The 27155-nt window shown below is 44.5% G+C and overlaps 1 protein-coding gene across 2 annotated transcripts in view; it reads right to left on the bottom strand.

Annotated features, from left to right (window-relative positions):
* LOC137413570 (angiopoietin-2) overlaps positions 1 to 27155 on the bottom strand; it is a 105054-nt gene that overhangs the window by 1167 nt on the left and 76732 nt on the right. For both annotated transcript variants that reach the window (XM_078767344.1, XM_078767343.1), the window contains exons 4-9: positions 18663 to 18907; positions 17132 to 17262; positions 11180 to 11281; positions 3015 to 3181; positions 2656 to 2786; positions 2098 to 2259 (exon numbers count right to left, since the gene is read on the bottom strand). In XM_078767344.1, the coding sequence (XP_078623470.1) occupies positions 2099 to 2259; positions 2656 to 2786; positions 3015 to 3181; positions 11180 to 11281; positions 17132 to 17262; positions 18663 to 18907 (937 nt within the window). In that variant the 3' untranslated portion in view covers position 2098. The remainder of the gene's footprint in view (positions 1 to 2097; positions 2260 to 2655; positions 2787 to 3014; positions 3182 to 11179; positions 11282 to 17131; positions 17263 to 18662; positions 18908 to 27155) is intronic.

Below are 27155 nucleotides of genomic sequence, written 5' to 3'. Positions count from 1 at the left end.
TGTCACTATAAAAGGAGTTTTCAAACTAATGGGCCGTGCGATAGTGGATGATTGAATGGGAAGGAGTTGAACAGGTCACCATGCAACTGGACATATAAACATAGTGTAGCTTTGTGAATACAGATATATTACAAGGTTGGAGTATGTTGATGTGGTTAGATAAACACAACTCCCTCAGGTTTTGTCCAATGTGATGAAAGCTCAGAAAGTGCAACGGTTTACAGATAGACAACTTCATGGGTTTCACCTGGAAGTATGCACATGTGTGCCTGGATCTTTAAGATCCTCATGGTGGGGTGCAGGGACATTAGGAAAATGGATTCCTGAGTCACAAAGTCCAATGCTAGTCTGTAGATCCACCATTCGGTCAGGGTGTTTAGAATCAAAGCACAAACATAGTCATCCGTGCTGTGACTATATATAATAGACTTCCACAAAAGCTTGAGTTGGTTCCATATGTAACACATGATCGACTATGCCAACAGAGATGCCAAGATGCCATCCAACATCCGAGGCCAATAAAAGCATATTTTGACCAATGTGGGAGAGGATTCTCAGTTATCCTATCTTCCACTTCTGTACCCATCGCATATGACACTTCATACCCAGTCATCGTTGAAGAGATGAACAGCCAGACAGTGTTTTTTCCATGCCAACCTCACAACATTACTGTTACATCGGTAAATGCACATCGAGGGAAGAGAGGGGACAAAGTACAGAAAGAGCAGAAGGGAGGGGTGGGGGGGATGAGCAGACCAGAAAGGAGGCGGTACAGAGACCACGGACCTATCTGTGATGGGAAAGTGATGATAGCTTCATCGTGGGAGATTTCTATGATCTCAAAGGCCTTGGTTTCCACTGCATCAAGTCGAGAAAGGTGTGAGGCAGGAGTGCCAGCCCAAACAATATTCCGCCAAGCTGCGGATGAAGGCCATGTATGTGGATAGGAGTTCAGGTGCGCTAAGGAAGGACTTTGTATGACGAGGATGCCTAGACGGCGGCTGGCTTTGGAGGCCAATTTTGAAATGTGGTTCGCCCAAGAAAGATCATGGCTGATATTGAGACCCAGGAGTTTAAGTGACTGAACTTCCTCAAAAGGATTGTTATGAAAGCAGATAGGGAGGGCGAGGGAGTTGCCAAAAGGTCCTTTTGGAGAGCGACAGTGAAAGTGTGATTTTTATCAGGATTGAAAGACTTATTCCAAGTGTTTGACAATCTTGTGATCCCATCATGGTTTGAAGAGAGTGAAGAGGCTGTAGCCTTCCTATGAAGAATGAGGGATGTCACAACAAGACTGCAGTCATCAGCAAAGAGATAAAGAGGATTTTCCAAGGAGTCAGAGAGTAAGTGTGAATTTGAATAAATGCTTTTACTGCATCGTTTTGTATTCAAACTAAACTTGACCGCTTTGTATTAGAACTAAACTTGACGAAAACAACAGCAAAAAAAATTTTTATGTCAATTTTATTCCTTTGTGTTATCCATATTCTCATAATAAACGTTTGCTGAATATTTGATGACGAAAGCTCACATAGTAAAAGAGTTATTGTCTGGACTGAGACGCTGAAGGTCAAATGGTAAATAAATAATTAATAATGAAAGTGATTGAAAAAAAAACCCCCCGGCTGTCTCATGCTGATGCGCTGCAGCTGGGTGAATAAGGCCTATTTGTATTTACCATGACATTGCTCTTTGAATTTTCACCTGACTATTTATTAGTCTTCTCCATACTCTCATCATAAAGGTTTGTTGAAAATTTGACGACAAAAGCTCAAATGTTATTCCATGGACAGACAGACACACATGCATGCACACACTCCTATTCCACTGTTGCTATTGACTTTTTGGAAAATGCTTAATTGGTGTTTGCACTCAATACTGACAATCAAAATAATTCCCAGGATGGAAAATCCATGGCCAGGGATAGCATGACATGAATGTCTGTTTGAGCACAACCTGTTTGCCAGTAGTGTTTGTGACAAAGTATTAAATATTTTGTCTTTTTCAGTCCTATGTCTCTTGTGCACATCGATACGACCAGAGTGCTGCAGCGTAAAGCAAGGTGGGCTCCACAAGGGCAGCCAATAGTGTTCAAACCTCAGAAGTTCGCAGGCCTGATCATCATGGAAGTGCCTTGCAAAGAATAGCTGGCACCCCTCCAATAGTGCCACTTCACACCATTCATCTTTCCTTTGTGGTGACCCCTTGGGTAGTGAATCCCATTCAGGTTTGATGGTCCACATGCCTCAAACCACCAGCCTGTACCCCACAAAGAGAGAAATACTCATTTCACAGTCTGACAGGTGGGTTCTGTACATCATTGTTTCCTGGATATTTATGGCATTACTTCCATGAACTTGCTGATTGGTTTGATCGAATTGGGTATTTCCGGGAATGCACAATTTGTTTCTTGAGAATGGACTTCATCCGTTTACATGATGAGGTCTCAAACTCTCAGGCTTTACTCAGTGGCCTCGGCCTTATTAGCTTCAGGGTTTACTAAAGATTCGACTTAGCTGGTCCTTACACGTCATGCTTTGCTCATCTTCAGGCATTACAAAGATTCTGGGTATATTATTAGCTTCTTGCTTCGCTTGGCCTCAGGTTTTACAGGACTTCAAATTTTACTGAATTTGAGGCTTCTCTAGGCCTCACCTCCACCAGCTATGAGAGAACAGGTGCAGGAACAGGTGTCATGGTCAGAATCCTTGGTACTGAACTCAGGACCGTCCATGCTGAGGCTGCTGGTACGTCCCGCTGTGCCTGAAAATCCATTCAAATGCAGCCTTCCAGAGGACACACCACACACAATGAAACAAGAACTTCAGAATCTGTATAAACAAGATTGAAAATGGCAAAAATACGTTTACTGAACAACTATCCGATCACGTGTTGGTACATGTTACTTTAAGGGATAATGTAATTTCAATGAGAAATGGAACATCTAATTTATGACCAATTCCCCAACAGGGATGACAGAGGATGTGACAGAGGATGTGACAGAGGATGACAACCTGTAGTGCTGCTTCTCATTCCCTAGATGGAAGTTCTGGTAGAAAGCAAAAGCCTTCTGTCCTTCCCAATCCAAAAGGGTGATGAGCAGAGAGTATGTACGCCGCTTGCTCAGCCGATGGACCGCTTCATTTCCCAGCCAGTATTCCCCTGATGGATCACCAAAGCCCTGTGGGTCAGACACTGAATGAATAAGTGGAACCTGTGGAAGTGGAAGAGCAAAAAGAAAGGGAGCAAGTAGACCGCAGATTATCTAAATGAGAATTCTGACGCTCTAACATAATTGTGAAAATGAAGTCTTTCAGCTGTCCGTTCCTTCAGCCATTGCTACCTTACATTTTACCAAAAATCATGGGAACCTAATGATGTTTTGTTCATACTTCCAACATTCATGTCTAATGCAGAACACAGGACATCTAAAAAAAATCAACTAGAACGGCACTTGGAACGGAACGGAACGGAACTTGCATTCCTCCGCAGGGGCTGAACAGTTGTTTTGTTTTGGTATTAATATGTTTTGTATCCAGTGAAAGGCCGGATCTGCATCCTGACCTGAATCAAAATCGAAATGGTTTGTTCTTGTCGCCTAACCAACTCATCCACCAAATGTTATCATAATCCGTCCACAAACTTTTGAAATAGCATGCATGGCATCGTTTTTGGCCCCGTCTCTCAATTGTGAAGAATACCACTTAAAACTGCAAATGCCAACACGTGACGTTGCTTATCCCTGCACGGAGAGCAGGATCTCCCAGGAATCCTTTTTTTTTTTTCTTCCCCCATAGATTAGCCATCGCAGCAAAGATTGGCATTTCCGTCAGCAAAGTGACAGATCTTACATTCTAGTTACATAAAAACACATCCACTTAACTACAGACCTGTCAGCTTACCTTCAATCACCAGTGAGGTCATTGAATCTATCGTCGTAGTTGACATCAAATCCTTCCTTTTCTCCAACAGCCTGATCTCAGACCATTAGTTCAGAGTCAGACCTGGTCACTCTACTCTGGACATCCTGCTTCTGCTCTCCCAACGATGCATGGAGGCCCTCAGTGTCAGACATGAGATCAGGGCAGTCCGTCTAGGCATAGCTTGAGCTTCCAACATAGTCTGGAACTCCACCATGCTCTCCAAACTCTATGTCTATGGCATCCAATGCCAGCTCCACACATGGCTTAATAACTTCCTCTACTCTCGTACTCTCAACGGTATCCTCACATCTCTCTCTGTAGAGACTGGAGTACCCCCAAGGCAGAAATCTGGGCGCAGTCATATTCCTACTATTAAGCAATGACTATTCTGACTCTCTGGAAAACCCTCTATCTATTTGCTGATGACTCCACCCTCTGCCTTGACATCCTTCATCTTTCAGATGTTACGGATTCCGGATTTATGTGAATTACTATTCAGGTCATTGCTTATTAATGTTTATTCTATTAAAGGTTGTTGTGGTTAAATGGTTAGAAGCGCTCCTGATAACAGGAGACCGGAAACGGGATGGTGAACCGGAAGAAGAAGGAAGACAAGGTCGGGAGAGAAGCGGCCATCTTGATCCTCGACCAGCTCCGACGCGAGCCGAGTCGATCTTTATCTGCTTTGGAACGCTGCGTTTGAAAAGCCCATCTGGTGAGAGGAGTTACCTGCACGGGGTGATTGCCTGTTACGTGTCAGGTTGCCGTGGGTTCCTGGAAGGAACCAAGCGTCCGGCACTGTGCGCCTCGACGCCTACGAGTGTGTGTACGGGTCGCACCTTGGGCCTCGCGCGCTTTGCGAGCCGTTCACAGCCCAGAGGCCGCGATCACGGGCTCCGACCCCGGTGGCGTCCCGAGGAGGTGTCCGCTGCGGCAGCCGTTCCCGGTACGGGACGTGCACGTTTGGAGCACGTCGGCCAGGGGTCCGTTCAACCGCCCGTGTGTGGAGAAGTCGACCTTCACCTTGGTCTGGAGCTCCCCAGAGACAGAATTGAGGGACAGTGACCATTGAGGGTGCAGTGAGTGAGGTCAAGGGGGGAAATATATGAGATGGCCATCTTAGTAATATTGTTGATTGTTGTTGATTGTTGTTGATTGATTGGGAATATATTATTGATTAATCTGGATCCTTGGTGTGGGGTTTCTTATTGGCTGGAATTCATATTGATTGCATTATGAAAGCGTATAAATCATATATCTTTCTGGCGGGGTTCCTCTCACGGTCCGGGGGTCACCGAGACCAGGTAGTCACCGGGAGGACCACATAACAGAATTGAGGGCTCGTCCAATTGAATTCCGGGATCTAAAATTGTATAAAATAATAAAATAATATTTTTATTAATTAAAATTTATTAATTAATTATTAATTGGTAAATTTTTGGGAAATTGTGGTGAAGTCTTGGGTGAAGGTTAACAGGTGTTAACGATAGTCACCATGGCGTTTGTGGCACAGAACTTTGCGGTAACCCCGAGTGAGGCACAGTTCCAAGCGTTACTAAAATGGGACCTCTTGAAATTGGCCAAACATTTTAACTTGGAGGTCTGAACTAATTTGAGGAAGGCAGAGTTGCAGACCGCGGTGATACAATCTATGGTGGGATTAGGAACATGGGACGAGTTAGCTTGGGAGTGGCTACCTGAAGAACCAGAAGATGTTGAGCTCCGGAAACTGGAGTTGCAATTACGGAGCCAGGAACGGATCAAAGAAGAAGAAAGGAAAGCAGAAAAGGAAAGAGCAGAAGAAGAAAGGAAAGAAGAAAAGGAAAAAGCAGAAGAAGAAAGGAAAGCAGAAAAGGAAAGAGCAGAAGAAGAAAGGAAAGCAGAAAAGGAAAGATCAGAAGAGGAAAGGAAAGCAGAAGAGAGGAGAGAAGAGAAACAAGCAGAAGAAAGGAGAGTGGAACGAGAGCTCCAGGAAAGGTTAGAAAGGATGAAAGCAGAGGAGAGAAAAGCCGAAAGAGAATTAAAGGAACGTGACATGGCGCTTCAGCAAGAAATTAAATTCAAGGAGCTGGAGTTAATGAGAGAACGGGGAGAGGTACCACCCTTGCTGACTGGGTCGACACCTAGCCAGAACACCTGGGATGTGGGCAGACATGTGAGGCTGGTTCCACCCTTCAGTGAAAAGGAAGTCGCTAAATTTTTTCCACACTTTGAGAAAGTGGCTCGACAGTTAAACTGGCCGGAGGAGGCCTGGACCATACTAGTGCAAAATGTGCTGGTGGGTAAAGCTCAAGATATTTATTCGGCGCTACCAATGGACCAATGTGCAGATTATGAGGTATTGAAGAAGCACATTCTCAAAGCCTATGAGTTGGTGCCTGAAGCTTACCGGCAAAAATTCAGGAATGCCAGGAAGAGGGAGAGTGAGACCCATGTGGAGTTTGCCAGAGTGAAAGAAAACATGTTTGATCGGTGGGGTGAGTCAAAAGGAGTCGGGAAAGACTTCGAAGCATTGCGTGACTTGATCCTGGTGGAGGAATTTCAACAGTGTGTCCACGAGGACATCAAAGTGTACCTGCAGGAAAAGAAAGTACCAAAGTTGTGGGACGCAGCCACCATGGCAGATGATTATGCCTTAACATACAGGATAGGGGTCCACAAACCTAACTCCTCGCCTAGACTTCAGCAGGGGAGTTATGGAACACCCGGTGCGGAGAACGACAATACATGGCGGCGGCCTCGAGAGGATTATGGGGACAACTCTGATACCCCAACTGTTCGAAATCAGGGGGCTACGGGCCCAAGACAAACTTATTTCCCGGGGGGGCCCGAGGCAGACCACGAGTTTTTCCTCCGGGCCTACTTGCACCTTTTGCAAAAAACCTGGACACTTGATGTCCAGTTGTTACCTCATGAAAAGGGACAACCCAGAGCGGAGTCTGACTAGTACAACTCCGAATGCGATGGCAAACGTAAGAAATCGCCCACAGAAGAGTTACCAACCATTTATTTATGAGGGGTTTGTCTCACTAGAGGGAGACTTGACTAACCCAAGACCTGTTCGGGTATTGAGGGACACAGGAGCCCATCAATCCTTAATGCTTGAAGGCATTTTGCCATTGTCAAAGAGTACAGCAACTGGTGATAGTGTTCGGTTACAAGGGATCGGTGGCTGTGTTAGTGCCCCTCTTCATGTCATCCATTTGGAATCCGATTTGGTGTCAGGACCGGTCACCATCGGTTTACAAGCCACGCTTCCTGTAGAGGGAGTATCTGTGGTTATCGGGAATGATTTGGCCGGGGGTCAGGTTTATGGTAACCCGAGGGTTGGTAAAGAGCCCAGCAGGGAAAATAACACCACACCAGCTCGGGAGGGCGACAAAAGTACCAAGTTATTTGTAGGGGGACTGAACTTCAAAACAGAGGAAGAAGTTCTGACCTCTGTCTTCAACAGATATGGGCCGCTGGTGGAAGTGCGGTTGGTAAAAGACAGGGAAACGCAACAGTCAAGAGGGTTCGGCTTTGTCACGTTTGCAAGCACAAAAGACGCCAGAGAGGCAGAGAAGAATTGGAATGGTAAGGATTTGGAGGGTTGGACCCTAACAGTAGGGAAGGCATTTCGTAGGCGTCGAGAGGTCTACAGAAGAGGACAACTTGGCGGTAGTTTTGGTGTTGGCAGCAGCCGATATTACTATGGAGGCTCCCAGAGTTACGGCATCCCGTGAAAGAATGATTGTCAGAGCACTGGCCGAGACGGAGACCGCCAGTCAGGTGACTACTGGGTCAAGTGGTCCCACCGTAACTGTTAGGAGTCCGGAGAAGTTGAAGCACTATATACGGCGGAACCGCCGAGCCTGGGCTCCTACACGGACTAACCGTGAACGCCACGTTCTTAAAGGCGTCCAGGTAGTGAACTTTCCTGCACGGACTAACCGTGAACTCCATGTTCTTAAAGGCGTCCATGTAATGAACTTTCCTCCCCGGACTAACCGTGAACTCCACATTCCTTAAGGCGTCCATGTAGTGTATACTCAGCTTGGCCTCCCGAAAAAGTGCTATCGAGTTGTTTAACTTTGGGGTTTTGGTCACCACCCCTTAACCGGCATTCAAGAGAAACTAGAAGTGTTGACGCTTGGTCCAGAGTGAATTACCTTTGGAATATCTGGGGGTTTTGTGAAATATTGTTGCTTTGTTTTTTTAGATGTGATAATTGTGCCCGGGGGAACTGATGATTTGGGGTGTGAGTTATCTTGTTTGTTTATCAAAGTTGGCCTGCAAAGAAAGTTTTCGCTGGGTTCAAACTTTCTTTCTTGAAGGGGGGGAGTGTTACGGATTCCGGATTTATGTGAATTACTATTCAGGTCATTGCTTATTAATGTTTATTCTATTAAAGGTTGTTGTGGTTAAATGGTTAGAAGCGCTCCTGATAACAGGAGACCGGAAACGGGATGGCGAACCGGAAGAAGAAGGAAGACAAGGTCGGGAGAGAAGCGGCCATCTTGATCCTCGACCAGCTCCGACGCGAGCCGAGTCGATCTTTATCTGCTTTGGAATGCTGCGTTTGAAAAGCCCGTCTGGCGAGAGGAGTTACCTGCGCGGGGTGATTGCTTGTTACGTGTCAGATTGCCGTGGGTTCCTGAAAGGAACCAAGCGTCCGGCACTGTGCGCCTCGACGCCTACGAGTGCGTGTATGGGTCGCACCTTCGGTCTCGCGCGCTTTGCGAGCCGTTCACAGCCCAGAGGCCGCGATCACGGGCTCCGACCCCGGTGGCGTCCCGAGGAGGTGTCCGCTGCGGCAGCCGTTCCTGGTACGGGACGTGCACGTTTGGAGCACGTCGGCCAGGGGTCCGTTCAACCGCCCGTGTGCGGAGAAGTCGACCTTCACCTTGGTCTGGAGGGGCCCAGAGACAGAATTGAGGGACAGTGACCATTGAGGGTGCAGTGAGTGGGGTTAAGGGGGGAAATATATGAGATGGCCATCTTAGTAATATTGTTGATTGATTGTTGATTGTTGTTGATTGATTGGGAATATATTATTGATTAATCCGGATCCTTGGTGTGGGGTTTCTTATTGACTGGAATTCATATTGATTGCGTTACGAAAGCGTATAAATCATATATCTTTCTGGCGGGGTTCCTCTCACGGTCCGGGGGTCACCGAGACCAGGTAGTCACCGGGAGGACCACGTAACACAGACAGGAAGGCTGTGGCTTCTTCTCTCTCTTCAGACCTTGAAAAAAAAAAATCACAATGTGGTCAAACACTTGGAAGATGTCTTTCAATCCTGACAAATCTCACACTCTCACTACGTCTCTCAAAGGAACGTCTGGCAAACCTCTGCATCTGCTTTCTGAACAAACCTCTTGAAGAAGTTCAGTCGACCATTCAAACGTTTGAGCCTCACCATCAGCCATTTTTCTTTCTTGGTCAAACCACATATACAAGTTGGTATCCAGAGCCAGCCGCCGTCTGGGCATCCTTCGTCCTTAATCTTCTTAAAAGGCCTGAATCCACTGCTTGGAGTACTGCTGTCCCCTTGGGGCTGGTGCCCCTGCCTCACACATTGCACATCATGATGATCATTTGGCTGCACCTGGATGGGTTTGAAGCTAGTAGAGGATTCACATCTGAAACCCAAATTATATCCAGGTTCCTCCTCATATTTGATTCTTGGTGTTGTTGTTTATTTTGCAGTCAGTGGCTGCTGGTTGCATCATTGCCTGGAAGCACAGCTGTGCGGCTGATGCAGTGCCCCTGTTACCAGTAAGTCAGTACTTATTTTGCCAACCTTGGAAGGATGACAGGCTGAGGGAACCCACCTGGTGTTACTCGTATTTCAACGACACGACAGGGGCTCAAACTCAAGACTTCTAGTTCCTTCTAATGACTCCATTGCAGTATTTGGTCTTTAATTTGATGACCAATCCTCTTACTTCCCGAGTACCTAGAATCTAAAGTGTCCATTTGCATTGTGGGGAGTTAAAGGAAGTGTGAACCATCAACTTGTCAATATGATTGGTAGTTGTAAAAGGAAGATAACACAATATTGAAAACAAAATAAAAGAAAAAATTGTGATCTTGTATACCAATTGTGATTCCAATATTGTCCAAACCACATACAAGCTTTGCCTCCATGTTTACTCTTTGTATTTCAGATTGATAATCCTTCTTTGGAGGGTTTTTGTTTTCGTATCATTTGGATGGTGACCAAGAAGGGTACCGGACTGCAAGCAGGGTATGAATCCGTATGTTAGGATGCAAGACTAAGGTGCAGGCTTGGAGACCCTATGGCATACTGCAAGACTGAATGTAAGGCAGGGCACCACACCATAAGGCCTTTTGCAACAACGACAAACAAACAATCCCAAACGACAGGAAGTTGGACAGCTTTAAATAGGAAGCATTTCCCATATTGTCGTAAGTACAAAGAATCCACATAATGAGAGATTAAAAGTGATTGAGTGGCAGTATGGCGGGATCATTTAACAATACTTTTACACCCACAATGCATGGAGAACCTTAACAAAAAGGAGAAAAAGACATAAAATGTAACATAGCCCCCGTGGTTTTAGCAATTTTGCTGTGCGGCGTTAAAGGCCGCCAGTCGGCCATCTTTGGTCAGATTGCAAAACAAAATCTTCTGCATATGTATACTCTCATGTATTATCTTTGTGCAAAGTTTGAACAAAATCAGTCCATGCATGTCGAGAAATGGTTTGGGAAACGTTTCGGTAACAAATGGCCGCCAGTCGGCCATCGTGGATCTGATCTGTCGATGATCAGATCATCGAATAAAAAAATGACGTGCATATGTATCCCATCATTCATTATCTGTGTGACAAAGTTGAACAACATCGGTAAATTTATGTCCGAGAAATGGTTGAGGACGTGTTCAATATCGGGGTTTTTTTACAACTAAAATGGTCGCCAATCGGCCATCTTTGATCGCATCGTGAAACAAAATGTGCATATGTATACCATCATGTATTGGCTTTGCGTGAAGCATGAACAAAATTGGTCCATACATGTCCGATATATGGTTACGGACGAATGCACGAACGGACTGATGGACGGACAAGACCCAATATATAAGCCCCCGTTCCGGACTAAGTCCAAGGGGAAGAATAATGGACAACATTGGTTTTGAGGTCACCTTGGCAGAGCGGTTAGGCCGCTATGGTTGTGAGATTCACTAAGCGAATACAACAAATTCGGTAAGGTGAGTAGCTGTGGCTGGCCTGCGGAATATGCGAACCATCTTGTAGTCTGTCCACGTGCGGTGAAAGTCGAGGGAGCCGTCTACTCGTCGCTGTATGACCGTCCAACCTCCATTTTGGATGTCCATATCACAGTAGGCCTGTGGAAATAAATGGGCAGCATCACACCAAGGCCTACGTACTAGTATGGCTTGGCACCAATAACCTGTATGTTTAACAAGTGAAACTTTCTAATAAAATATGAACTTACAAATACCAACAAATGGTCATCTGATTAATCATACCCTGTTACTATAAAAAGGTAGGCCTCAACTATCATTTGTACCTTATAAACAAAAAGGTTGGCCTCAAGTATCACTCATACCTCATAAATGGGGAGGTTGGCATCAAGTATCACTCATACCTCATAAATGGGGAGGTTGGCATCAAGTATCACTCATACCTCATAAATAGAGAATTTGACTTCAAATACCACTCTACCTCATAAATGGAGCAGTTGGCATGAAGTACTCGTATAAATTATTGTACCCCATAAATGGAGAGGTAGGCCTCAGTATCATTGAGAGCACGTGATGCCATGACACATCCCAACGGGAATTCTTTGGAACATTTTGTACTGCCCACAGACCACAGCAACTGTTGTGCTCAACCTGTGCCAGCTCTGCTCGTGGACAGGACACGTGATAAACACGTGCAGCTGGCTGCAACTTGTCCACGTGATGTGTGGTTAAAGTAGTGAAGAGGAAACTGACATTTTTAGAATGCTTGCTCTGTAACATTACATGAATGCAGTTTTTTTAACCTGGCAGGCCATCAAAGCACTACCCCTACCCCTCTTCGAAAATCTTATGTTCAAGTACGCACGATGGCTTCGGTGGACCGGCACACCAGAGCTTGTGGGGTCAAAGGTTGTGGGTTCGAATCCTGCTGAAGGTAACGGCGTCTCGGATTTGGATTCCGAGCTTCAGGAACTTCAGCTGCTCTCAGGGGGATTATGGCGTCGTTAGTGGATTCTTGGCAATAACTCAGTTGGCTCACCAACAACGTTCAGGGAAGAAATCTCTTCCCTTTCTGCTCTTGTCTACGTGTTTTGCTGCTCTATACTTTGTAGTGAACTCTAAATGTTTTCACAAGCTACAAAGTATCTCCATGTACCTCTGAAATCCAATATCGAATGGTAAAACCCCCGAGTGTTCCACCTGAACCAGTGGCTCATGATGTGAACGACACAGGTTCAAATCCCGTAGGTACCGGGAATATTTGCCATGGTCTACTCATATACATGTAGTTCATCGATATCCACCAATGTCTAAAAAAAAGTTTTTGTTAATTAGGTTAAAACGAAATAATGAAAATAAAATATAAACAAATAGGGGCAATGCCCCTGGGTTCATGTGGTAGAACCTGTGACCCACTGGTAGGTGTGGATGACCCATGAAACATGTGAATTGGCCGATGGTTTTAACAAACTTGTGAAAGTACCATGTAGAGATTATTTCTACCAAGTTACATCTAAATCAGGTGAATACTTATTGTGTGAAGTCAAAAGTAGCGATCCTGCAATGGTAATGACCTTTGACCTTGAAATTGACCTTCTTAATATGCAAATTTGTGATGGAATTTGCAAAGCATCAGTCGACCTTGTTCCTCAGAAGTTCTACAAACTTTGGTGAAAATACCACTATTGGTTTTAGTAATACAGGAGATGAAGGTCGACGTCAAGTTTCATCGAAAATGCGTGTGTAGTTTCGGAGAAGAAGATCCGAGAGTTTACATAGAACCTGATTCACTGACAGACGAACTCACTGACTGAGTTCACCGCATGATGCTAATTTGTTCCAGGTGAGCAAGAAGGACTACCAGTAAACTTGTGACACATATACCATGCAATGGCATCACACATCTTTCCATGACACATGAAAGCCCACAGAATCTTGTTTCTCACAGTCTGAGAGTCCTTTAGGTGCTTTTTTGCAAACTCCAAGCAGATGTTCATGTGTCTTTCACTGACGAGAGGCTTCCGTTTGGCCACTCTGCCATAAAGCCCAGATCGGTGGAGTGTTGCAGTGATGGTTGTCCTTCTGGAAGTTTCTCCCATCTCCACACAGGATCTCAGCTAGAGTGACCATCGGGTTCTTGGTCACCTCTCTTACCAAGGCCCTTCTCCCCCGATTGATCAGTTTGGCCGGGCGGACAGCTCTAGGAAGAGTCCTGGTTGTTCCAAACTTCTTCCATTTAAGAATTATGGAGGCCACTGTGCTCTTGGGAACCTTCAATGCAGCAGAGATTTTTTGTAGGCTTCCCCAGATCTGTGCCTTGACACAATCCTGTCTCTGAGCTCTGCAGGCAGTTCCTTCGACCTCATGGCTTGGTTTTTGCTCTGATATGCATTGTCAGCTCTGAGACCTTATATAGACAGGTGCGTGCCTTTCCAAATCATGTCCAATCAATTGAATCTACCACAGGTGGGCTCCAATCAAGGTGTAGAAACATCTCAAAGATGATCAAGAGAAATGGGAGGCATCTGAGCTAAATTTCAAGTGTCATAGCAAAGGGTCTGAATACTTATGTAAATGTGATATTTCAGTTTTTTCTTTTTAATAAATTTGCAAAACTTTCTAAAATCCTGTTTTCTCTTTGTCATCATGGGGTATTGAGTGTAGATTGATGAGGGAAAAAATGAATTTAAACGATTCCAGCAAAAGGCTGCAACATAACAAAATGTGAAAAATGTGAAGGGGTGTGAATACTTTCTGAATGCACTGTACGTGACACGTGACCTACCAACCATTGAAAATGTCCAGAAAAACTTATACCATTTATGTTCTAAGAAAATAGGTGCTTTGCGCATGTGATTTACTGTTTCACCGGGGAGGACTGCACCAGCACCTTCAAAGGCAAGGGCCCTCTACAGAAGTTTCCTAAGTTTCAGGATGCTTTTCGGAAGCTGGGAGTTAGGTGGAAGCTGAGGCAGGAAGTGTAGGAGTTGCTAGAGGAGTTCACCTGTGAGTGTGAAGACGATGATGAAGAGAATGATGACAATGGACTCAATGATTATGATGACTTGCTCGATTATGTAGACAATGAGAGTCATTTCCTTTGATTTGACCAAATAAATTTATGATTTTTTTCCTTCTATTTTGCCCAATTAAACTTGTTTTAATCTCAAAAATGTTACTTCTGAACGTTTTCCCATGTCAAAATTGTATGGAAAAGTGGGTTTATTTGTCTTTCGATGATGTCTAATTCAAAAGTGATGGAAATCCTTAGCTTTAGCCATTCACGCATGACGGAATTCATGATGGCCGCCGTACGATCCCTGTGGTGCAGTTTGTTTTGATGGGAACATCTGAAATTGGAATATCCGATAAAACTTCAGTAAGATTCTTGCCAGAAAGTGAGGAACTATCCCTGAAGTCACGTAAAAAGGATCTCCAGTATCTCCAGACCCATCTCCAGTCTCCATCTCTATCTCCAGATCTCCAGTACCAAAAGATTCAAATGGAAGAGATGTAAACGTGTTGATCTGATTGGGCAGAGCCGGCCATCAGCGTTTCATATTTGAACACTACCATCATGGGAGAATGGCAAGTTGCCATCAAAGGAGTCGAGATTGATGATGCAGGTTGCTGAAGACCACACAGGTATAGACATCAGGTAATACCGACACTTACATCACACTGATTAAGGCCAACCTTTGTGACGTAGGGCTTCATGGCGATCTTGACTTTCCCCAGGAGCCCTGGTGAATTCCCCAACATTCAAAACGTTTTAATCTTCCCAATGGAATGTCAGGTTATGGAATCCATAATCCATAATCGCAGTTGACATAAATCCTTCCTATTCTCTAACGGCCTGTTGTCTGCCCATTCAACCCTCTGCACTTTCCTTTAAAATAAGACACCTGCCCCATATCGGCACCCCACTCTTCCTCTGCAGTCTTTACCATCATCCCACTGATTTGGTCTCACTTGTACTTTCAAAGAAAACACTTCAATTCTCATTTACGGCTTTACGAATGGAATACAAATCCCAGTGATCCTTGCATACCAGTCATTTCTGTTTCAGAAACCTCAAGGACATATTTCATTGTGGTTAACAATCCCTCTTGTGCTCGTTATAAAAATGTGAAATTGTTTTTTGTTTCAGCAGCCACGTGACCTTGTGCAGGTATTCGTTTGGTAGATTTGGAACACATTAAATTTAATTAATTATTTTAAAGTGTGTGTGGTGTGGGGGGGGGGGGGTGAGGTGTGTAGGTGTGTGTGCGTGTGTGTGTGTAGGTGTGTGTGTGTGTGTGTGTGTGTGTGTGTGTGTGTGTGTGTGTGTGTGTGTGTGTGTGTGTGTGTGTGTGTGTAGGGGTGTGTGTGTATGTGTGTGTTGGTGTGTATGTGTGTGTGCGTGTGCGTGTGTGTGTGTAGGTGTGTGTGTGTGTGTGTGTGTGTGTGTGTGTGTGTGTGTGTGTGTGTGTGTGTGTGTGTGTGTGTGTGTGTGTAGGTGTGTGTGCGTGTGTGTGTGTGTAGGTGTGTGTGCGTGTGTGTGTGTGTGTAGGTGTGCGTGTGTGTGTGCGTGTGTGTGTGTGTGTGTGTGTGTGTGTGTGTGTGTGTGTGTGTGTGTGTGTGTGTAGGGGTGTGTGTGCGTGTGTATGTGTGTGTTGGTGTGTAGGTGTGTGTGCGTGTGTGTGTGTAGGTGTGTGTGCGTGTGTGTGTGTAGGTGTGTGTGCGTGTGCGTGTGCGTGTGCGTGTGCGTGTGCGTGTGTGTGTGTGTGTGTGTGTGTAGGTGTGTGTGCGTGTGTGTGTGTGTGTCGGTGTGTGTGCGTGTGTGTGCGTGTAGGTGTGTGTGCGTGTGTGTGTGTGTGTGTGTGTAGGTGCGCGTGTGTGTGTGTGTGTGTAGGTGTGTGTGTGTGTGTGTGTGTGTGTGTGTGTGTGTGTGTGTGTGTGTGTGTGTAGGGGTGTGTGTGCGTGTGTGTTGGTGTGTAGGTGTGTGTGCGTGTGTGTGTGTGTAGGTGTGTGTGCGTGTGTGTGTGTAGGTGTGTGTGCGTGTGTGTGTGTGTGTGTGTGTGTGTGTGTGTGTAGGTGTGTAGGTGTGTAGGTGTGTGTGTGTGTGTGTGTGTGTGTGTGTGTGTAGGGGTGTGTGTGTGCGTGTGTATGTGTGTGTTGGTGTGTAGGTGTGTGTGTAGGTGTGTGTGCGTGTGTGTGTGTGTGTGTGTGTGTGTGTGTGTGTGTGTGTGTGTAGGTGTGTAGGTGTGTAGGTGTGTAGGTGTGTAGGTGTGTAGGTGTGTAGGTGTGTGTGTGTGTGTGTGTGTGTGTGTGTGTGTGTAGGTGTGTAGGTGTGTAGGTGTGTAGGTGTGTAGGTGTGTGTGTGTGTGTGTGTGTGTGTGTGTGTGTGTGTGTGTGTGTGTGTAGGTGTGTGTAGGTGTAGGTGTGTGTAGGTGTGTGTGTGTGTGTGTGTGTGTGTGTGTGTGTGTGTGTGTGTGTGTGTGTGTGTGTGTGTGTAGGTGTGTGTGTGTGTAGGTGTGTGTGTGTAGGTGTGTGTGTGTGTGTGTGTGTGTGTGTGTGTGTGTGTGTGTGTGTGTGTGGTGTGTGTTAATTATAACCATTGCCATAGCTAGCTAATATTAACAGGACATGGTACAACCCTACTCCTCTTATCCACTGATATTTCTCATATTTGATCCTTTATTTCTGTGATTCGGATTTGCATACAGGAACAGAACAATTGCGGTTACCTATTTTAAAATTGCCACTTACAGGTTTTTCCCGATCACAGGAGACATTCACCCGAATGCGCTTCGACCTAGGCCGGAAATGCGGAGGGTTTTGGCCTCCGTCCTTTGTGCTCATCGTGATAGCTCTTACTTACTCTCGAGCGCAGAGTATTTTTGATTGCCAATGTGTTGTGTCATCAACACGGAATGTGGCATTTTGCATAAATTATATTTGAAGCAAACCCGAATTCTATCGGTTTATCATGAAGGAAGCAAAACAAACCTTGGTCGCATCACTTCCGTTTGATATATGGATGGTGTACACTCCACTGGAGGTTTGTCCGGAGCGGTACACATCTGCACAGTCCCCGAATATCTGCTTCGGTTCTTGCTGACTAGCCTGCATACCAGACACTGTGAAAGCATCACCAATCATTACTTTAAAATATGTAATTAACACCAAACATGGGTTTCTTTGAGGCCGTCCATTAGCCAATCATAAAAGGCCATCATACATGCACTTGTGATGCGTTTAATTCAAAGCAATTACAAACCAAAGAGTTCATAGAACACCTTACGCCACACAGTGTTCAGGTATATAATTAATTTGTAATAAAATAATGATTTTAAAGGTCGTATTAAATCGTGCCTGTTGTTTGTGTCTTTTATAACAGTAAGTTCCTGTTTAGAATGACTTTCAATTTTGTTTCACTGCCAGACAGACACACAGACCAAAAACATTATTTTACTCCACTCTGCACGTGTGTGATCGGGACAAATTCAGAGCCAGAGTATTGTTAAACTGCAGGTTCGTTTTCTCATTCATGTTCCGATTCATGTTCAAAATCCAACATTCAAATGAAGCAAAGTTGTTCCTCGATCATAAAGTGACATTTGCAGGTTGACAGACGGACGGACAGACAAACAGGCAGAAGTGACCCAATTGCTTAACCCCACTTTTAGCTTCATGTGCTCGGGGTAACAAACAAACAACCAAATTAAAAGATCTCATGATAACCTTTGGTCCAGGTGCTCTGCTGGTAGGTTGTTCAATCTGAAAGTGCACCGTCCTTTCAAAGGTGACTTTCAGATCTTTGCCGCATTTACTCGTTGAAAACGCCGTGCGGCCTTTTAAAATGGTTTGTCAATGTGAACCTGTGTGCTCGTCGAATTCTGACTTGTTGTCCTAATTATCACTGTAAAAGCAATGAACAACTACCCATTGCATTCCTTGGTGTAAGACTACTTCTGCACGAACTAATTTATCAGGAAGAGACTACATGGGATGGATATTGCTCCCAGTTACGACTTGGCATTTAGCAGACATATTTTTTCACACATCTTCAAAATTTCCACAGGTATTTATTAAGATCTTGGTAAGTTTTACGACAACTGTCAATCTCAATTGATTGAGTTCTTGGTTATGCTACACAGTCTTGAATCTGACTCTGAGGCCTCATTTCCCAAGTCCAAATCCAGGAAAATAATAAGTAAGCTCAAACTCAAGCGTCAGTCATGGGCTTAACGTCCTCGATTTGTAACTGGAAATGGTCTGATTTGCTTCGTAGAGAGAGAATGAAGAAAAAAATGATGAGAAAGGGAAAAATTGCAAACAGGTAGAAAAGAACAATAGAGCACATGAGAGGGACAGATCCAAGGAATTGCTTGAGCTTATGACTTCCTGATTCAATGATCATTTGGATAATCAGCTGGGAACTGTACATCATGAAGGAGACAAATACGGAAACAAAGACGGAGAGAGAGGCAGACACAATAGCACGGATACCTTATAGAAAAGATTGAGATAGACAAACCTGGAGACACATCCCTAGAGGTTTGCAAGGAGAACATGAGCTCTCCGACAGCCTGTAGGAGTTCAGCCTGCTGCTCCTGGAGGAGCTTGGTACTGAGTTCTGCGGTGACCGCTTGGTGCTGCAGCCTCTGTAATTGGCCACCTTGCTCATCAACTCTTTGCCTCAACTCCAGGCGCTCCACATCCAATTTCAGTAGTGCAGCAGCATGCTTCTCCTCCGTGGACTTCAGCCAACGCTCAAGCTTACTGTGTGTCACCGCCAGGGGCAGAATGACGGTATGGCCATATGGGTAAGGGTAATGGATGGGAAACACTGTTTGTGAGGGTATTGTCTGTATGATGTCAAAGTGTTTAAATTCAATTTCTATGGAGACATCATGATGTATACAAGGATGTATTTACAATCGTATAAATTATGTATTAAAGACATGCATATCTATTACTAAAAGGTAAAGGGTCTGTGTTTGCGTGTGTGTGAATTGGTTCACCAATCAATTCACACACACACAAGGGGAATAATAACTTCCTTCCAAACTTCCAGAAACAATACAACAGAGAGAGCCACCAAGAGTTGTGTACACTTTGGGAAATTCAATTCTGTGAAAAATCTTCAACGACAAGGACACTATACAATCTATAGCCATAGACGAATGGTTAAATAGCACACATCATTGTAATTTTGAACATTCCATATTTAAAGATCCCCATCATAAACACATCACAGGTGATCTCAGAATAGTGAAAGATAAAAGATTACGTGCATTACTTACAAAAGGACCAAATTATCTATATTATAATAGCCGTAGATGATTCTGTCTGTCTGTCTGTCTGTCTATCTGTTGGGTGTCTGTCCGGGGTGTGGCTTACTCGGTTTGCAGAGTAGCTCCACCCATAGCTCCACCCATTCTGGGAGTGGCTATAAACAAATATCCACCATTTTATTAACTCGCATAGCTTTGAGTCCTGTTTTGTAGGCCCGTGGTGTCTTGCTCTCCCCCAGTTTTATTTCAAATCAAATTCGATAAATCATTTCATTTTTCACAGTCGCTAACATAGTTTTAGACTCGGTTGAAAAAAAACGGGAAGAAAATCCAATGAAAGTTGCCGTTTATAGAACGAAATGAATTCTCAAAGGCCTGTAACTTCAAGGCCATTGAGTCTCTCTCACGCCTTTATCTCCAATCTAACTCACCATATGATTTCATTTTTATCGATGGTTTTACTTTTAGACTCGGTGTCAGCAATAATTGAGAACAATCCACACACGCGGGAAAATGCAGAGATATATTTTTTAAAATCGCGTCATGGTGTATCATACACCGCCCAACATGCCACCGCCGGCAATGTGTCGATATATATTAAAAATTCGCTTTTGCTTTTCCGTTATGATATATTACTATTTCGTTTGATGATAGTCGTCACAAAAACGTCAACAATGATGCCGACATATATTTCTTCGTTTTTATTTCATTCAACATATTAGCCGGAAGTAAAATATGTTTCAGGAAATTACCGAGAGATATTTCTTCGTTTTTTTTATTAGTTATGTGCGCATACACTTTAAATAGGTTTATTTGAAATCTTTAATTTTCCACAAACATTCCACACACGCGGGAAAATGCAGAGATATATTTTTTAAAATCGCGTCATGGTGTATCATACACCGCCCAACATGACACCGACGGCAATGTGTCGATATCTATTTTAAATTCGATATATCATTTCATTTTTCACAGTCGCTAACATAGTTTTAGACTCGGTTGAAAAAAAACGAGAAGAAAATCCGATGAAAGTTGCCGTTTATAGAACGAAATGAATTCTCAAATGCCTGTAACTTCAAGGCCATTGAGTCTCTCTCACGCCTTTATCTCCAATATAACTCACCATATGATTTCATTTTTATCGATGGTTTTAGAGTCGGTGTCAGCAATAATTGAGAACATTCCACACACGCGGGAAAATGCAGATATATTTTTTAAAATCGCGTCATGGTGTATCATACACCGCCTAACATGACACCGACGGCAACGTGTCGATACATATTAAAAATTCGATATATCATTTCATTTTTCACAGTCGCTAACATAGTTTTCGACTCGGTTGAAAAAAAACGGGAAGGAAATCCAATGAAAGTTGCCGTTTATAGAACGAAATGAATTCTCAAACGCCTGTAACTTCAACTTCAAGGCCATTGAGTCTCTCTCACGCCTTTATCTCCAATCTAACTCACCATATGATTTCATTTTTATCGATGGTTTTGGACTCGGTGTCAGCAATAATTGAGAACATTCCACACACGCGGGAAAATGCAGAGATATATTTTTAAAAATCGCGTCATGGTGTATCATACACCGCCCAACATGACACCGACGGCAACGTGTCGATATATATTAAAAATTCGCTTTTGCTTTTCCGTTAAGATATATTACTTTTTCGTTTGATGACAGTCGTCACAAAAACGTCAACAATGATGCCGACATATATTTCTTCGTTTTTATTTAATTCAACATTATTAGCCGGAAGTAAAATATGTTTCAGGAAATTACCGAGAGATATTTCTTCGTTTTTTAAAATTAGTTATGTGCGAATACACTTTAAATAGGTTTATTTGAAATCTTTAATTTTCCACAATATAATTTACTTGCCATTTATCATTTGATGATTACGAGACAAATTCCTCTTGAGGATCGTGACAATTCATGCGCTGCGTGGAAACTTCTATTTCCAAAATGAATGAGACGATCGATGAAGAACGCAGACTTGAACAGGATGCAGCAAGAAAACGAATGAGACGGGCGAACGAGTCCATCGACGAACGTCAATGCAAACTTGCGGGGTCACCCGTGGGAATCCCACGGGCATGGATGTGTGTGACATTTCGACATATTGAGTTAGATGCTGCACATTCATTTTTACAAAATGGTTACTGGCAAGTCATCAGATCCAGAAATGGTGTAAAAACCACCGTTTAGAGGCCATTTTTCCCCGCAAAGCGGGGGTTGGCCTTTTCGGGGACCGTGGTAGTTGTTGTTTTTTTGTCCCCTTTTTGAAGCAATGTTTTACGGCCGGATGCCCTTCCTGACGCCAACCCTTTTTGCCGCCTTCAACGACAAACAGGGAATTACCAGTGAACTGGTACTCAATTAGCCGACCTCGGAAGGATGACAGGCTGAGTCAACCCCCCTGGCATTAATTCGGCGATCGACCGAGATTCGAACCCAGGATCCTAAGCCGGCACCCTAGCCGCTAGCCCAACACCAGAAATGGTGTCATGAACACAATTTATTTACGCACAAGCACAAAAGCAAGACGGGCCGATTTCCGATTCCGACGGGCCGACGGGCGAGACGGGCCGATTTCCGATTCCGACGGGCCGATTTGGAGCAAGAAAAAGAACGAGACGGGAGAAAAAGGAGAGAAACGAGACGGGGAAAGCCGATTGGAGAGGCGAGTGAGGCGCGATTGGAGAGGAGTGTGAGGCGCGATTGGAGAGGAGTGTGAGGCACGATTGGAGAGGAGTGTGAGGCGTGATTGGAGAGGAGTGTGAGGCACGATTGGAGAGGAGTGATTGGAGGGGAGTGTGAGGCACGATTGGAGAGGAGTGTGAGGCACGATTGGAGAGGAGTGTGAGGCGCGATTGGAGAGGAGTGTGAGGCGCGATTGGAGAGGAGTGTGAGGCGCGATTGGAGAGGCGTGTGAAGGATTGCAGAGGAGAGGAGTGTGAGGGATTGGAGAGGTGAGGGTTTGGAGAGGAGAGGAGTGCTAGGTGGAGAGAGGAGAGTGTCAGGTGGAGACAGGAGAGTGTCAGGTGGAGACAGGAGAGTGTCAGGTGGAGAGGAGTGAGGGGTCACATATTATGTGAAATAACTAAATTCACACCATTTCTGGATCTGATGACTTGCCAGTAACCATTTTGTAAAAATGAATGTGCAGCATATAACTCAATATGTCGAAATGTCACACACATCCATGCCCGTGGGATTCCCACGGGTGACCCCGCTAGTCTATATTATAATAGCCGTAGATGATTCTGTCTGTCTGTCTGTTGGGCGTCTGTCCGGGGTGTGGCTTACTCGGTTTGCAGAGTAGCTCCACCCATAGCTCCACCCATTCTGAGAGAGGCTTCGCTTCATATAAACAAATATCCACCATTTTATTAACTCGCATAACTTTGAGGCCTGTTTTGTAGGCCCGTGGTGTCTTGCTCTCTCTCCCAGTTTTATTTCAAATCAAATTCGATATATAATTTCATTTTTCACAGTCGCTAACATAGTTTTAGACTCGGTTGAAAAAAAAACGGGAAGAAAATCCAATGAAAGTTGCCGTTTATAGAACGAAATGAATTCTCAAAGGCCTGTAACTTCAAGGCCATTGAGTCTCTCTCACGCCTTTATCTCCAATCTAACTCACAATCTGATTTCATTTTTATCGATGGTTTAGGACTCGGTGTCAGCAACGCGGGAAAATGCAGAGATATATTTTTTAAAATACACCATATCACCGCCCACTGCCCAACCGCCAACAACCGCCCAATATGTATCATACACCGCCCAACATGACAGACGGCAACATGTCGACATTATCGCTTTTTCTTTAAACCGAGTGAACCGAGCCGAACCGAATAAACCGAGTGAATTCACCGTCTACTTTTGATGACAGTCGTCACAAAACGACATATATTTCTTCGTTTTTATTTCATTCAACATTATTAGCCGGAAGTAAAATATGGTTCAGGAAATTACCACGGAGGTATATAATAAACTGGAGAGCCAATGACGGCTGTCGGCTGAAGCTAGCGGAAGTTGCTTGGCGGCCATATTGGGAAGCCGATTGTGACATTCGTCCACATCCATCAGGGCAAGTAATACAATACACCGGACTCGAACATGCAACTAAATTGGAAGTTTATTGTTCAATAGTTGTTATTTTTCCTTAGCTATCTGATGCCAATAACTGCAAATGAGGGTTGTATAAATTACAGCACTAGGTGGTTTGCCATTGCCTTCCCACTTCGCAGTAGCAGTAGGTAGGGCAGGAAGTTGTTCAGGGTCCTGGTACGAATCCCGATCCTGGTATTTCACGGGCAGGGCGACTGATCATCCTGGCGAACGTTAAGCCGGCTGTCTTGTCTGCTAGTGAAGGAGCTGGGGCTCCCACGTCGATCGGGGAATCGGAATCGGGGAATGGAAGCTGAATGACAGTTGGAAAGTGCCTGTAGCATACTTTATGATAAATGGATTGTCGGGGAAGGAACAGGCGAATTTGGTGACACAATGTCTACTAAAATTGCATGATATCGGTGCAGAGGTGGTTTCCTTAACTTGCGATGGACCGTCCGCTCATTTGACAATGTTACGTGAGCTAGGTGCCGACATCACGCCGCAGAATGTGAAACCAACATTTCCCCACCCAGCAAATCCCGAAAAGAAAATTTGTGTTGTACTCGATGCATGTCACATGCTTAAACTTGCAAGAAACTGTCTTGGATCCATGAAAATGATGGAGGATGGCAACAAAAAAGTCATCGCGTGGAAATACATCCAGGCACTCTTTGATCTGCAGAAGAGGGAAGGCTTGCGTCTGGGAAATAAGCTCTCCCGGAAACACATCGAGTGGAAGCGCAATGTCATGAAGGTGGACACAGCTGCTCAGACATTGAGCACTAGTGTGGCAGATGCAATTCGGTTTTGCAGGGACACTTTGCAACTATCAGAATTTCAGGGCAGTGAGGCTACCTGCCAATACATTGAAACATTGGACAAACTGTTTGACATTCTAAATTCTCGCAATCCATTGGCACGAAACTACAAGGCACCACTCATGACATCACGAGAAGGACTTTTCCTGCCATTCCTGGATACTGCCTACAGTTACTTGTCCAACATCAAAAACATGAATGGTCAAGTTATGACCAATACGCGTTTGAAAACCCCCTTCATTGGTTTCATGATCTGCATAGAGAGTGTCAAAATTTTGTATTTCACATATGTCAAACCTGCCTCATCTCCCCTGCGATACCTGCTCACGTACAAAATGAGCCAAGACCACATTGAACTTTTCTTTGGAGCGGTCCGCATTGCATGTGGAAGTGGGAATAACCCAACGGGCCGGCAGTTTGTTGCCGCATATAAGCGCCTCTTGATGCGACATGACATCAAGTCTGCAAGTGGGAACTGTTCTGCACAGGACTCAACCAGAATCCTGAATGCGGCTTCCTTCAAGTGCGTTGCAAAGCAGGCTGTGCCTGACGAGAGTCACGACATGTTGGTGGCCAGACGATACGACCTGGAGTTGAGATCGCCGGCAAAAGAGGACCACGACTATGCGGATATTCCAAATTTTGAGCAACTTTCCATCTTTACAGAGTCATGTGTTGGCTATATTGCCGGCTATGTGGTGAGGATGGTGAGGAAGACTCTGAAGTGTAGCCAATGTCTTTCTGCATTGACCAGTAACAACGAAGAATGGCAAACCACACCAATGTACAGCCTGATTGTTACCAAGAACAGGGGTGGCCTCATAGTTCCCTCGCACAGTGTTGTTCGTGTCTGTGAGGCGACTGAACGCTGTGTCAAGAGGCTCCTGGCTGTAAGCAATGGCAAAATGCCTCGTGAAAGTGGGATAAGAGTGGCAATTTCCACTTCTGTCCTTTCTGAGGTCGGTCGGTCTACATTTGCTTCCTTGGATCGGCACATGTTTGACTGTGAGGCAGACAGCAACCATGTGTTTGCTTTAATACATTCTGTATCACAATCATACAGCAAGATACGTTTCCATCATGTTGTGAGAACACTCGATGATGACATGAAGGAAGAGCGCATCAGGAAAAAATATTGCAAACTGGTCCTGTTTGCTCACCAGTGAGGCAACACCAGAGCAAGCTGAAATATAAGAGCGACCTCATCTCTACATGGTGTGGGTGTGTTTTGTGGGTTAACTGTGAATTGTGTGGGTTAACTACATGACAGCGTTTCATGTCATTTATGTGACTGACTCACTGTTGATGTGTTGCTGACCCATGTCAGTGTAGAATAAACTCTGGTTATCATTATATCTGCGTGGTTTCTAACATCTCGGTAATAGAAACATACACATCTTAGTTACAATATAATGACTGAATTAAGTAACATCATATAACATGACAACAAATCAGATCTTTATATTGAGGAATATTATAGAACAAGCCAAAGAATGGCAAACGACGATGTACCTCAATTTTATAGATTTCTAGAAAGCTTTCGACTCCTTGCCCAGAGAAAGTCTGGGTCATAATGAAGAAATACAGCATACCTGGAAAATTAGTGAACCTTGTAAAAGCCCTTTACCAAGACTTTCAATGTGCGGTCGTCGACCAAGGTGAAACAACAGAATGGTTCAAGGTGAAGACAGGAGTTAAACAGGGGTGTAACATGTCAGGATTCTTATTCCTACTAGTGGGTGATTGGGTCATGAGAAGGACGATAAAGAACACCGAGCGGTAATTTTGGGCACTTTTTTTCCAAACAAGCTCTAAACCATTGGATTCCCCAGGAAAAATGCGTCTAGAACCAACTTCAAACTTAATGAACACCATTTCCTTAAAGAACGGGATTCTGAGCCCGAATATCAGTTCAAATATTAGTATTCTATATTAATTAAATAGTCGGCGGTCCTAAAATTCGCTCCAGCTGCATCATCAGTGCGCCACGCCTTTGCTTTGACAGGCTTACGATCGGCTTCCCAATATGGCCGCCAGACTATTTCCGGTGGCTTCACGGCGGCTAATGCTGCGAGGTGGCCAATTGGCTCTCCATATTATATACCTCCGTGCAATTCATGAGTTGCGTGGAAACTTCAATTTCCAAAATGAATGACACAGTCGATGAAGAACGACTCGGTGTCAGCAATGCGGGAAAATGCAGAGATATATTTTTTAAAATACACCATACCACCGCCCAACAGCCAACAAGTATCATACACCGACCAACAGCCAACAAGTATCATACACCGCCCAACATGACACAGACAGCAACATGTCGACATTATCGCTTTTTCTTTAAACCGAGTGAACCGAGCCGAACCGAATACACCGAGTGAATTCACCGAGCGAATTTCATCCAATTCCAACGAGTTTCATGAAACCGAGAGATATTTCTTCGTTTTTATTTTATTAGTTACCAGCAGAAGTACCCAGCGTTGCCGGGCGGGGGAGGGGGGAAGGGGGGAAGGGCAGTAGGGCACGTACACTTTAAACATGTATATACATGTGGGATGTGGGATATGTGGGATGTGGGATATATACATGTGGGATATGTGTACGTGTGTGTGTATACGTGTGTGTGTGTGTGTGTGTGCGTGTGCATATGTGTGTGTGTGTGTATATATATGTGTGTGTATGTGTATGTAGGCTAACCCCCGCTCTAGCAGTGAAAATGGCCTTAAAATGCATGTTGTTGTTGTATGTGTATGTGTGTGTGTGTGTGTGTGTGTGTGTGTGTGTGTGTGTGTGTGTGTG

The sequence above is a fragment of the Myxine glutinosa genome, chromosome 13 (assembly GCF_964187855.1).
Source record: "Myxine glutinosa chromosome 13, kmMyxGlut1.1, whole genome shotgun sequence".
Classification (NCBI taxonomy): Eukaryota; Metazoa; Chordata; class Myxini; order Myxiniformes; family Myxinidae; genus Myxine; species Myxine glutinosa.
Note: the sequence above shows the minus strand (reverse complement) of the source record. Positions and strands in the feature narration are given on the sequence as shown.